Raw genomic sequence first — 13,148 nt, 5'->3', positions numbered from 1 at the left:
TGCCCGTGCAGTCTCTCACCACAGCATCAGATGTGCTTGAACTGCTTCTCTTCCTTGACTTTCACTCCTCTCCTGGCTTCTGGATGCTCTCCTGCTTTTCCTTCTATTCTTCAACAGTTGCTTTACATACATTTCAATGGCTCCTCTTCCTGCATCTGCCTCTGAAATCTTATATCCAGGTTCTAGACTCAATTCTCCCTTTGTCTGCCTTTGAATATTCTCCCTGGGAATCACCATGGCTTCCATTCCCTACTCCATATTGAGGGTCACCAGTGAGACCTTTCCTTGTGATCTCCAGATCAGACCAACCAATGGATCACAAAATGCACAGTTTCCTGGTCCAGAGTCGAGTGGTATATGCACTTCTAGCACACGCCACACCACATGTAGTCCCTGCCATGATTAAAAAAAAAATCCCCTCAGAGAGCTCTATATTTCCATTGTCTGGCATAATTGGAGGCATAGGGTAACACTGATGGATGGGGTCTTGCAGGAAGATGGCTTGTAGGATTAATTATACAAAGCAAGGTGGAGGAGTCACAGGGAAATTATGAGGTGGCAGTTGTGATGATAATCCAAGGTTATCCACTACTTGGTTTGCTTATGGTAGCAGTGGAAAATTCAAAGGAGGGAGTGGATATAAGAGATCTTGGAAAGCTTTTGGGTTATTTCTCAAATTGAACAGAGGACAGAAAATAATAAAGATTTATACTAAACTACACATTGATAGCCCTGTTAAAATTTACTTATTTAGTTGTGTTTGAGGCCCCCACAGAATATCATGGTGGTTACTTTAAAAAGTTGAATTCTGGGGTACGACAGACTTCAGCTCTAATACCAGCTCTGCCTTGGGATATGACTTTGGTCAAGTTACTTACTTTAAGCTTTGGCTTTGCCATCTCTTGTGTGATGATGGTACCTTCCACGTGGAGTTGGTGAACCCTGAAGCAGGGAATGGTTGTAAAGCGTTGTCTGTGAAAGGTGAAAATGCAGTAAAGGGTGGAAGAGTTTCTAAAAGTTATTATTTCACCTTGGAAGCATTATATGGTTAGAAAAAAAGGAAGATTCCTCTGTTATTTATCTAATTAAATCACAAACAGGAAATTAATACAAAATATTTCTAATATACCTAAAGGTAAAAAATAAATGGCTTGTAAATTCCCTGCTACTTATGACTATGCATTCAATGTTGATAAATTAACTGCTATTTAAGGCTCTTTGATGTTGATCCAATTTGAAATTCTAATGAATCATATTTTTAAGGTATAATGTTGATCTTTTCTATGCACAAAAAGAAGACATGGCCCTGAACTGAAATCATTCAAGGCATCAGAAATTTGGTCAGATTTATATATTTTACACACATACAAACACAAACACACACACAAACACACTTGCACATGCACACATCTAGAGAGTATAACATTACTTTTTGCTGCATATGTCTTTTGTGCCCTTCCAACTGGAGAACATTTAGTTTCAATGCTTTTGATGACATAATTTTATAGCAGAAACTATAAAATTACTTCTGAGAATTAAGGAAGATATTAATATTTGTCAGTCTAGTTGTTTTTTTCATAAAACTGTATTTAATGATCATGTTCTATCTGCCAGGCTCTATTCTAACATCTGGGAATACATCAGTAAACAAGACAGGTGATAAAGTCCCTGCACTTGTGATGCATAGATTCTATTATAGGAAGACAGACAAGAGAGACGAACGCATAGATGGATAGTTAGGTAGGTAGGTAGGTAAATTCATAGATGGTAGACAGATAGATGGATAGATAGATACATACATAATGTTGTAGATTAACAAAGAGGATTGTAAAATAGAGAATGATATGCTATAGAAGTTGAAGGGAGGAAACTTCTTTGCTTTTTTTTTCTGTGTTTTTTTTTTTGAGACGGAGTTTCACTCATGTTACCCAGGCTGGAGTGCAATGGCGCGATCTTGGCTCACCGCAACCTCCGCCTCCTGGGTTCAGGCAATTCTCCTGCCTCAGCCTCCTGAGTAGCTGGGATTACAGGGACGCGCCACCATGCCCAGCTAACTTTTTTTTGTATTTTTTAGTAGAGACGGGGTTTCACCATGTTGACCAGGATGGTCTCGATTCTTGACCTCGTGATCCACCCACCTTGGCCTCCCAAAGTGCTGGGATTACAGGCTTGAGCCACCGCGCCCGGCACTTCTTTGCTTTGAAACATCAAGGGATGCTTCTCTGAGGTAGTAATATTCAAGCTGAGACTGGAGTGACAAGAAGGGGCCAGCAAAGGGAAATACTGGCATGAGGGACAAGAAAGAGCACAGAGCCTAGTCCCTGCTGTAGATAAAAGCTTACTGTATTCAAAGAAATGACAAAGAAAAGGTAGGCCCAAGAAACAAGAGAATGGCAAAGCATAAGACCAGGGGGTTGGAGTGCAAGTCTTGATATTTACCATGTGAACCACAGCAAAGTTGAGATGCAGAAAGAGGAGACATAGAGATGTTTAACTCAGAGTTTTCTCAGATTAAAAGCATAGAGGGATAGGTGCCTTTGTTCCATTCCCTCTGCGTTTCCCGCCCCCCCTCCGCCACCATTCCTCTGTGAAGGCAAGCCACCTATAATTCAAAGAAAGCATACAATATATTAAATTCACAGCCTTTGCAAAGGTTACCAGGTAATTAAATCCACTCAACAGACATGTCTTGACCTCACACTATGTAGTAGTTGCTAAGAAAACATGATGATATTAATATTTATAGGAGTGGCTAGCACTTAATGAAACTTATTCGCAGCCAATTACAAGCACTATGCTTTATGCTCATGAAACTCCATGAGTGCCTACTATCATCATACCCATTTTCAAACAAGGGAATTGAAGGATACATGACAAAGCATAATTCCTGCCTTCAGTTTATTACATAGACAGACATTTGAGCTAAGCTATTCCAGGCCTCTATAATAGCTGTTACCATAGAGGTTGAATAGGAACATAGAAGAGTTTGAGGTAAGGAGAAACGGGAGCTCTCTTTGTAGCTGAAATCCACAGTGGCCCCGTGAGGAATTCCAGGAAGCACTGTATAGCCAGAGGAGTGTCAGTGAGTGATTCAAGGTCACACAGCAAGGAAGGTGTGGCTATGGCCTTCTGCCTTCTAACTTCTCTTCAGTGCCCTAGCTAGTCACACTCCTGGCCCTTTCAATGCATGCTAAGCTGTTAAATTGCCAAATAGTATGTTACCTCTTTCTCAAGTATTTGCAGACCCTCTGATGAGTACAATGGTTATTACAACATAATGCATGATTATGTGTGATACGTCAGTGTCAGCTGTCAGAAGCTCTTCAGTGTATCAGTGTGCATTGGGAGAAGGAAAAAGTGGCAAATTGCTGGTGATAGGAAGAAGGGCATTTGAGAACATTCATACGTCCTTCATATCAGTGCATTTGTTTTTAATAGGACCTGGAATCAGGATCTGAAAGTGGAGCAGATGCCGTTTCAGTAAATCAGACACAAGTAAATTTGTCTTCTAACTCTGAGTCCATCGACCTACCATCTTCCACCCCAGTGGCCAATTCTGGAACCAAACCCAAGACTACGGTAAGTTCTAAATGATAACGGCCTCTATGTGTAAATGTTGATGAACATCAGGTAAGAGTTGATATTCATTCAATATAGAAAAAAATACTGTTGGAATCTTAGCTGTAGTGACTTGATAATATTTAATTTATTTAATGAAGTACAACCCTAGAAACATATGTTGTTGTTTTTTTGTTGTTGTTGTTGTTTGAGATGGAGTCTCACTATATCACCCAGGCTGGAGTGCAATGGTGCAATCTCAGCTCACTGCAACCTCCGCCTCCCAGGCCCAAGCAATTCTCCTGCCTCAGCCTCCTGAGTAGCTGGGATTACAGGCACGTGCTACTGCATCCAGCTAATTTTTATATTTTTAGTAGAGATGGGATTTCACCACGTTGCCTAGGCTGGTCTTGAACTCCTGACCTCAGGTGATCCACCCCTCCTCGGTCTCCCAAAGTGCTGGGATTACAGGTGAGAGTTAGCATGTCCGGCCTGTTGTTTTATAAATGATAACACAAGTACTTCACTAAAACAGGTCATGGTTTGAGAATTATTCAAAACATGCTAATTAAATTCAGTTGCTGGATACTCAGAGCTTTAAAGAACCAAGATTACAAAATCTGGAGATGGCTTTCCCTACGCTATTATCCTGACCACATTGCTTACCAATTAGAAAATTGTCTGAGATGTGATAAATGACAGATGACATATGACGATGGATGGATGGATACATGATAAAGAGATGTTAGAGATAGACTGTAGACAGGTGGATAATGATATAAAGATATTTAGATTGATAAAGATAGACATAGATAGATAATAGGCTTATATAGAAGGAGATATAAAATCAGCCACATCAAAAATTTTCCTTGGGGATTAAATGACAAAGCACATATAAAAAATGCTTAGTGAAATGCTTGGCAGATAATGAATACTGAATAAATATAAGCTACTATCATTATTATGATGATGGTTAGCATTATTATGATGATGGTTAGCATTGTATGACCTTACAATGCTATTAAAACAAATGAAAAGGCTAATTACCACATGGAATAATACGCCATGAAAGGAGCAAACTGCTTTGGTTTCAAATGCTTTGCGTGTAAATTGTGAATACAAGATATTTTCCTTTAAGGAAAAAGTTGAACTGCAACAGGAAAGTAGTATTTGACTCTAAAAGGTAATGTTTATAGAGGAAGTAATTACTACTTCAAATATCTAAAATCCCAGTAGTTCCAAAATAACCTTTCTTAGTGAAAATCATACTGTCATATTATTTTTTTATGCCCGTTAGCTTAACACAAAGAAACAAATTTTGATTGCTTGTTCACTGCCTTTAAAATAAAAGTCAAGTCTAAAATAGGACTCTCAAAAGACAATGCTCTGATTTTAAAACATGATAGATATGCTGCAATTGCAAAAAGAATGAAAATATATCATTTAAATGACAGGCATGCATGGTTTAAATATTTGCATGAAGATTAAATTCTCTATGTTATTTATATCTAAAACATTTTTATGGAATAAATATTTATTGAACATCTACTATATGCCATGTGCTATGCTACATGGAAAAGACTTGGAAAGGAATAACACATATTCCCTGTCTTTAAACAGTTTATATCCAGCAAAAGGAGGTAAGTATGTAAAGAGTGAAATGCAATGAAATGCTATACAGGCTATGATATTGCCTATATTGGGAATAGGAGGAACTGGCAAGATACTGCAGAATGCTTTTTTGGGGTAAACTGAAAAATCTGAGTCAACAATAATGTGACCTCCCTGCCAGTTCTTTTCTCCCTCCTATAATTACCAATGGTATCCACTTTCTGTCTTGGAACATGCATATTTCAGTGAGTGTCTCATAATTCATAACAATGTGTTGAAGAATGTGTGCAGTCTTTCTTCAGTAACCCCATATTGATAAATGTGGTCAATATAGTTACACAGAAGTACACATATATTTTTATGGTAACCATTTTTGGTAAAATTTTTTTATGAGAAACATAAACTCATCAGTTCTCCCAGCATTTTAACTGGTTGGAGTGATGGAATCTTTCTTCAAATTTTTAATGTTTTGCCATATCAATTCACCACCCCACAATCACAATTAAGAAATATTTAAATCGATTATTGAACAGAAAAACATTTTTATGTACTCCAAATCAAATGTTTACTGAAAATGTGTTAATGTTGATGAAAATTGGATGTGAGTAGTATCCAGCTCTTCAGGTGTGACTTGTCATCTGCAAATACAAGCAGAGCTTCCTAGTCATGCCACAACTCATCAGCCAGTGAGCAATGAGAATCGTCATGCAGTTCACTCCGCCTTCAAAAAAATATTCCCCTGCAGGACTACTAAACTGCACAATCAGAGTTAGGCAACTACACATACAGCTCTGTCCAGCTACTGGACTATAATTTAGTAAAGTTCTCCAGCAGGTCATGAAAAGTACACAGAAAGAAATGTTCCATCGTCAAGGACAATTGACTTTTAGGAAATTTCTTTTTTAAAATGGCCCATAATAAGATTAACTTGAAAAATAGGCTATTTTTCTTATTTTTTAATTTTACTTTAAGTTCCAGGATACATGTGCAGAATGTGAAGGTTTGTTACATAGGTAAACAGCCATGGTAGTTTGCTGCACCTGTCGACTCGTCATCTAAGTTTAAGGTGGGAATGTAAATTAGTTCAATCATTCTGGAAGACAGTGTGGCAAGTCCTCACGGGTCTAAAACAGAAATATCATTTGACCCAGCAATCCCATTAGCTCTGAGTATATACCCAAAGGAAGATAAATCATTCTACTATAAAGACATATGTACCTGTATGTTTATTAAAGCACTATTTACAGTAGCAAAGACATGGGACCAACCCAAATGCCCATCAATGATGGGCTGGATAAAGAAAATGTGGTATATATACACCATGGAATACCATGCAGCCATAAACAGGAATGAGGCCATGTCCTTTGCAGGGACATGGATGAAGTTATGCTTTTGTTGTGAAGGGATAATTGTTTCAATTTGTGTATGAGCATTTTATTTTTTCTTGTTATTGGTGTTGCTATTCTTTTAGGTACACCCTTTTCACTACAGTTCAAAAGTAATTCTTGGGCCATGGATCAATTTTATGGTTGGACTATCAGAATGAAGAATTTTGTCTGTGAGAGATTAAATAGATACTTTCCCGTCACAATTTGGAGCTTAAGGAATAAATGATATATAATGATAGTCTAGATACTTTATGAAGAGAGAAAAAACTGTAATATCCTACAGAGCTGTTCCTTTTACCATAAACAAAAGTTTTAAGTAGAAATATGAAATTCTAAGAACACCTACTGAATACATCTAACTATAATGAACTAACCCTCTTCCCTGTAACGGCACAATTTTACAGCATGCCTACCTTCATTCCATAATTAAGGTTACCTTTAATTTGCTGCTATGAAATCTATTTATAGTGGTGACCACAGTAACAACCACAGAAATTTGGCTTTCCTTTTGTGTGTAAGGTCTCTGGGTTGCTAAACGCCTATTTTTCAATAAGATTATTTTTCTTTTAAAATTATTCTTAGAATAGGACCAATGAGTCATCTTCAGATTTTTCATTAATTCTGTGTATACATCATGCTGAAAATTAAGCATTAATGTAGATTTCTGAGATGTATTTCATAAAAAAGTGAAAAAGTTAAAAGGCAGGTTATCCACTGCCAAAACAAAAAAAGATGTCCATTTTGTCATGTCTCCAAGCTCATCAATTTCTCTCCTAAAGTCTATTTTGTTCTTTTCACACAGTTTCACAATGTCTTTCATACTAGACTCTTCCATAAACAACTCGTGAGCCACTGTATCATTTTACGTAAAGTGCTTTGATTCACCATAGAACAGTACATTGATATCACTCTGTCTTCAGTGGCTTGAGTTGCTCTTGGTATTAATTAATATAGGGTTGTTTCATGAAAGGTTTTGTTGTGGTTATTTTTCCTAAAGATATTTTACTTATAAGTGCCGATATTCATTAAATCACTATTAATCAAATATTTATGAAGAAAAGGGCCAAGCCCCAGATAACAAGAAAAATATCCTATTTGTAAAATAAGTAACTAAAGGAACAAGGAGGATCAAGCATTCTACTGTGTAGAGCAACCAAGAACATCATCAAGGGTACACAGGATATGGCTCCTGAACACTACACTACGCAGGCATTCACAGGCTCACCACCTGGATTCAGAACTAACATAAATTGGTTTAAGCTGTTATTATATCAGAAACAAGATGTCACTAATACTTGAATGCTCAAAGTGCACAAGAAGAGTTTTACCAAACAATAAAAAACATTGACTGGCTTATCAAAGCATAGGGTAGGTCACATGCTTCTAACATCACTTTCTAAATCATGCATCCACCACAGATTTTATATATATATGTTTACGTATGTGTGTATGTGTATGAATGTGTATATACATATGTATATGTATACACACATGTGAAATAGATTATATGTATATATTTATGTACTTGAATGTGTACATATATATTCACATCAGATATTGTATGCTGTTTTCCAAAAATAACATGTGATGTTGTTTTCTGAAACATTATTTTGATGTTATTTTCCAAAAGCCTGTGTTGAATAATTCTTAACTATACAGTAGAATTTTTAAAGGGAACCAAATTAATAATTACGTTCTTATGGAGTCATGAGATAATCTCTCAGTATAAATTATATTTATTAATTATATACAAAACTGTTGCTCAGGATAAACACAGAAACCACAAACGCAGATTTATTCATTGTTACCAATATAGAGTGTGGTTTTGTTTGTATCTGAGATAGGAGTTTCAGCTCTGGAATGATCTGAAACTGAGTTTCAAAACAGAAAAGCTTACAAGGTAGGAGAACAGAGGTTAATGGGTACCTTTTACAAACAATAATCAACTTGTTAATTATTGCTACTGAAAAAGTAAACTTCCATGTAGGGTTGCTTAAAAATAAGAATTATAATGTCAATAAAATACTATTTCAGTGAAGAGTTATTTATTAAAGGTTTCTAGGACAGTCTGATTGGGAATGTGACATTAACCCATGATGAATTAGCCACAAAGGGTTAGGAAAAAAAAAAATGTTTTGGAATTTATTAACAAACTAAATTCCTGAACCAGTAAAAATTATATTTTAAATTATGTAGGGATAATTTATGTATGCATGTTTTTACATATTTTATACATAATTTTAATATTTATACATTTACACATTTCTGGGAAGACTGTCAAGAACTCCATTAGATTTTCAAAGACTGTGCAAATCCCCATAAAGAAATGCTACATTTGAGTTTTCATGGTTCATTCAGTTATTCAGTGAAGCAACCCAGTGTTGAACATGTGAACGTCTTTGCTACAAATAATAAACACACTGCAGGTACATTGACAAGAATTATCTCAATTGGATTTATTTCCTAATGGATCATTGCATGGTATTACCTTCGCAACAATTCAGGCTATGCTTCATGTATATGTGAAAACTGACTCTTCTATGAAACTATAAAACGTCATTTGTATTTGTTCCAACTATACCACATATAAGCAAAAATAATATTAATCCAAAAACAAAAGAAAAATGACCAAAGTTTTCCATTAGTAATTTCAATATAAACCAGGTTTTTATATAACTAAATTCAATCACATATCCATCCCATACATATGATTATTAAGCTAAACTTATTGTGCTTGTGATATATTAATGAGAGGTATTAAAATTGAAAAAAATGGAGATTCTACCTTTCACATAATTTTTAAGGATCATTTAAAATTAAATTCAAAGGCAAAATTTTAGTGATAGCTTTATTTTGTTTTACCATGTTATTATAAACTATATGTTTGCTTAAATCGTTATCAGATGAATTTTTTTAAGAAGGTTGGTAATTTTCCCTAATGCTGTTCAATATTTAAAACAAAACTGAAGGATAAAGTACTGTCTTCTACAAGTAGACGCTGCAAATGTTTATTTTCACTGAAGTCTTGGGGAAAGAATTCAAGGTAATAAATATATAAAATTGGCTGGAATTTAAATAGTATTTCATAATGCCACATATGTTATTATTAGCTTTCATATCCTGAGGAATAGTCAATATACTAAAGGAAAAAATGATATACATGGAATTTTTAAGGAAAATTTAGACAACTTCTTCAGAAACATAAAAAAAAATTGAATTAGTACAGTTTTTAATTAGCAAATTTAAACACAAATGTAATAGTCTTAGAAAAGAATGTTTGGATGTAATGCTTTTGAATATGGCAACTTCATTTTGTCATGACAAAGCAATTACATTAAAGTATGTGTATTTTTAAAGAAAGATTTGCTTCTGTTGGTAAGTTCCTCTTGGTTTATGAGAAAGAAAAATAGGCAAAATTTATAGCTGTTTAAGAAAAACTGAGCCACCAGAGAGCTGAAAAAAATGTTTCAATAAAGGAAATTGTTCAGTGATTATTATAATGTGATATTTCTTAGAATTCTATGATTTAAAAGCATAGAGGATTTCATTCACCTAGTCTGGATTTTGAAATAATCAGTAAATGTGTAATTCATTAACTTTGGATCTGAAAAACAGAAACATTTCCACGGCCATTTACTTTTATATTTAACATTCAAAATTCTCTAATTTCTTCTTAAGATACTGACGTCTGTTTCCAATCCATTTACATGTTAAGACAGTCTTGTCTGGGATGGGTTATTTCATCTTCACAGTCACTTCCCCATATACATCTTTCCACGTAATCTTGGAATTTCATTTCATCAAGAATGACTTGTATCTTGATTATATGTCACACTTAGCTCTGAACACATGATACTTAAATAATTTGAGGAGCTGGCAAACTTGCTTTTCTCCCTTGTGTTTAGTTTGTAGTAATCTGGTTAAGTAAGTATCTACAGCAGAATTCACAAAGCCCAAAGAAATATGGGGAAAATGGAACATATGAATGATAGGACAGTTAGAATTGAGTAGATTAACAGCATAATAACATTTAAAAATCATCCCTGCAACCTAAGATTTTAGTCATATGACTGGTACTTTGCATGTTATCATCATTACAATGAGAAAAATTTAGTTTTTCCATGTGCCAGTGTGACTTCTTGAATTCAACTCATATTTTCATCCAAGAGAAATAACAACTGCCAGTTACTTCTGGGCAATATAAAATGGGAAGCCAACATCATGCCACATCACAGCAACCGAGAGTATAATTCATAGCACTGAGGACTAATAATAACCGGTAAGCCATTTTCACAGTCTTCACTTTATTAATTTCAAAGCCTAGTTGTCACAAAGCTCTACTTACATATTAAACATTTCCCATCTTTTTCTACCTTCTTGCTAACAGACTGATAATTAATTGTCCCAGGCATTCGATGGCCTCTGTGCTCACTTCTTAAAGACAGGTGAAGTCATCGAATGTTTAAGCAAAGATTGCATGTGAATATACAAAGTTTACACAGAGGGCCTTCTTGACTATAGTTTTGGGATGAATCAGTCACAGTGAATTTCAAAATGAAACAATAAAAATATCAGCCAACCCATCTGAGTAGTCTTGCAACAAAAATTTGAAAGTAAAGGAGTTGTTTACTCTGTATCCTCATGGAGTCCTGAGACACCATCACTTGAAAACCTCCTGTATCCCTGACTGTTTTGGGTTTTTAATGAATATATTATGTGCTAGTTTCATTTATTTTAAAATCAATAGTCTATACTCCTTAGATTTTTGTTGTCATTGTTGTGTTTTAGCGATTCTCTAGTCTTTCTACTTTAACAAACTGGTATAATCTAGATGGCCTCCTGAATCAGTACATTCCTTCAAAGGAAAATCCCTTGATGTTATGAAATTTGACTCAAATTGTTTCCTCTTTACTGTAGATTGCTTTACCTGTGTTCTATTGTTGTTTTGTTTGCTCATTTTGAAGACCCCCATCTTTGTATCAGGATTATAGTAATTTACTAGGTAAGCATTTACCAAATTAGTCATAATGTGAAATGCAGATAATGATGCAAACAAGCACTAATAACCAAATAAATCAGGACCACTTCTACCATGCACTCTAGGAGACTCCCAAAACTGCCTTCCTCTACCTGTCCCAGCCAGGCTAAGTTTTATCTCTTTTATATATTGGCCTTCTTTATAAGATGTTCTTTGAGTTATCCATGGCATAAATTTGTTTAAATTGTAGACTAAACAAATTATAAGGGAGAGGAAAATGTTGGATAATATTTTTTTAAAATCCAGGCAGGCTCTGAGATAAGCCTGTTTCATTTCCAAGAGCATCCCATGAAGTTGCCCCAGTACTTCCTGCTGCTAAGGCATTGCATTCATTTCCAAAGTTTCTTCATCAGTGAGTTCTGAGTCCTGGGCTGGACAGACAATAAGAAACAAACAAACAAACAAAATGTAGAAGATAGCAGACTCCAGATTAGAGCAACTAGACCTAGCCCAAGTCTAGGGTTCTGCTGGCCCAAATCATTGAAGTTTTAATGTAGAACAAATTCAATACTTTAAAACATTGGGTTTTAGAAAGATCATTAGACACTACTTTTTACAGTGTGTGTTTGTGTGTGTGTGTGTGTGTGTGTGTGTAATTAAGTCACAATTTTAAATGATTTTTTAGAAGATGAACATTTAGAATTGAGAATTAGTAGAATTTCCATTTAAAGATATTTCCCAAGTAAGTTAACCAAGTATTTAATTTCACATTTAGCATTTTGTGCATATATCAAAATTATGAGATCATTCTCCTACTTATATTTGTAGTTTTCTTTTTGTATTAAGTCCAATGCTAGAGACACATACACACACAACAGCAGGAGGTTCTACACACTTTGTGGTCTGCATTTCTAATCTTCCTTTATGAAGTTATATAGACCAAAAAGGAATTGTATATTTGTTAAAGGGCTTTTTTATTACTAGTAATGTCAAATGTTTCTTACATTTATTAGATAATTGAACTCCTTATTTTAAGGTAAGATAATCCAAAGGTAAACAACAAAATTATAAAACATGTATAATGTGGCTTTTTAATCTCTTATGACTTTATGATATTATTCTACATTTTTAATTAAACAGAGCCTTCTCAATTTATAATGTAGTTGAACTCAAACACTATCAAGTTTTTGAACATTATCATTATTAGATTATGAGACCTAATCCACTTTTTTAAAAAGAAAGTTATAAAGAACCAATTAGAGAGTTACGCATAAGCCACTGTGCTGGGTATTGAGATAGAATTTTCAAAATATAAAGAGGGGGCATGACATGGTTGGAATTCCTGGAATCAGACTCAAAGACCAAGAATTTCCTGGAAAGGTATATTGGTGAGTGTTCTCAACAAATAGACATGAGTGGACGTAAGGAAGGTAGACTGAGCAGGGGACAGAGTTGAACTCAGCTACAGTGCAGTGACAACTGCAGCCTCCGTGTATTTCTTGGAAAGCTCTGAAGCCTAGGTGGTCTTTCACCATTGTTGCAAATTAAGGTGAGGAGGCTGGACCTCTGCATCCTGCACCAGCCAATCATGACTTTAGGCTGGTCCTAGAAAG

General features: G+C 35.1%; 1 protein-coding gene across 5 annotated transcripts in view; it reads left to right on the top strand.

The window, feature by feature from the left end:
• Nucleotides 1-13,148, top strand: part of DLC1 (DLC1 Rho GTPase activating protein) — a 522,866-nt gene that overhangs the window by 207,175 nt on the left and 302,543 nt on the right. For 4 of the 5 annotated variants that reach the window (XM_032288334.1, XM_032288335.1, XM_032288333.1 and 1 more), the window contains one exon: nt 3,439-3,579. In XM_032288334.1, the coding sequence (XP_032144225.1) occupies nt 3,439-3,579 (141 nt within the window). Of the gene's footprint in view, nt 1-3,438; nt 3,757-13,148 lie in introns of those variants that run through there. The other variant, XM_032288339.1, reaches the window with a different exon arrangement.

Source organism: Sapajus apella, unplaced genomic scaffold, assembly GCF_009761245.1.
Source record: "Sapajus apella isolate SASKATOON/1434 unplaced genomic scaffold, GSC_monkey_1.0 scaffold21, whole genome shotgun sequence".
NCBI lineage: Eukaryota > Metazoa > Chordata > Mammalia > Primates > Cebidae > Sapajus > Sapajus apella.
The sequence above is the reverse complement of the archived record's forward strand: the minus strand, read 5'-3'. Positions and strand labels throughout refer to the sequence as shown.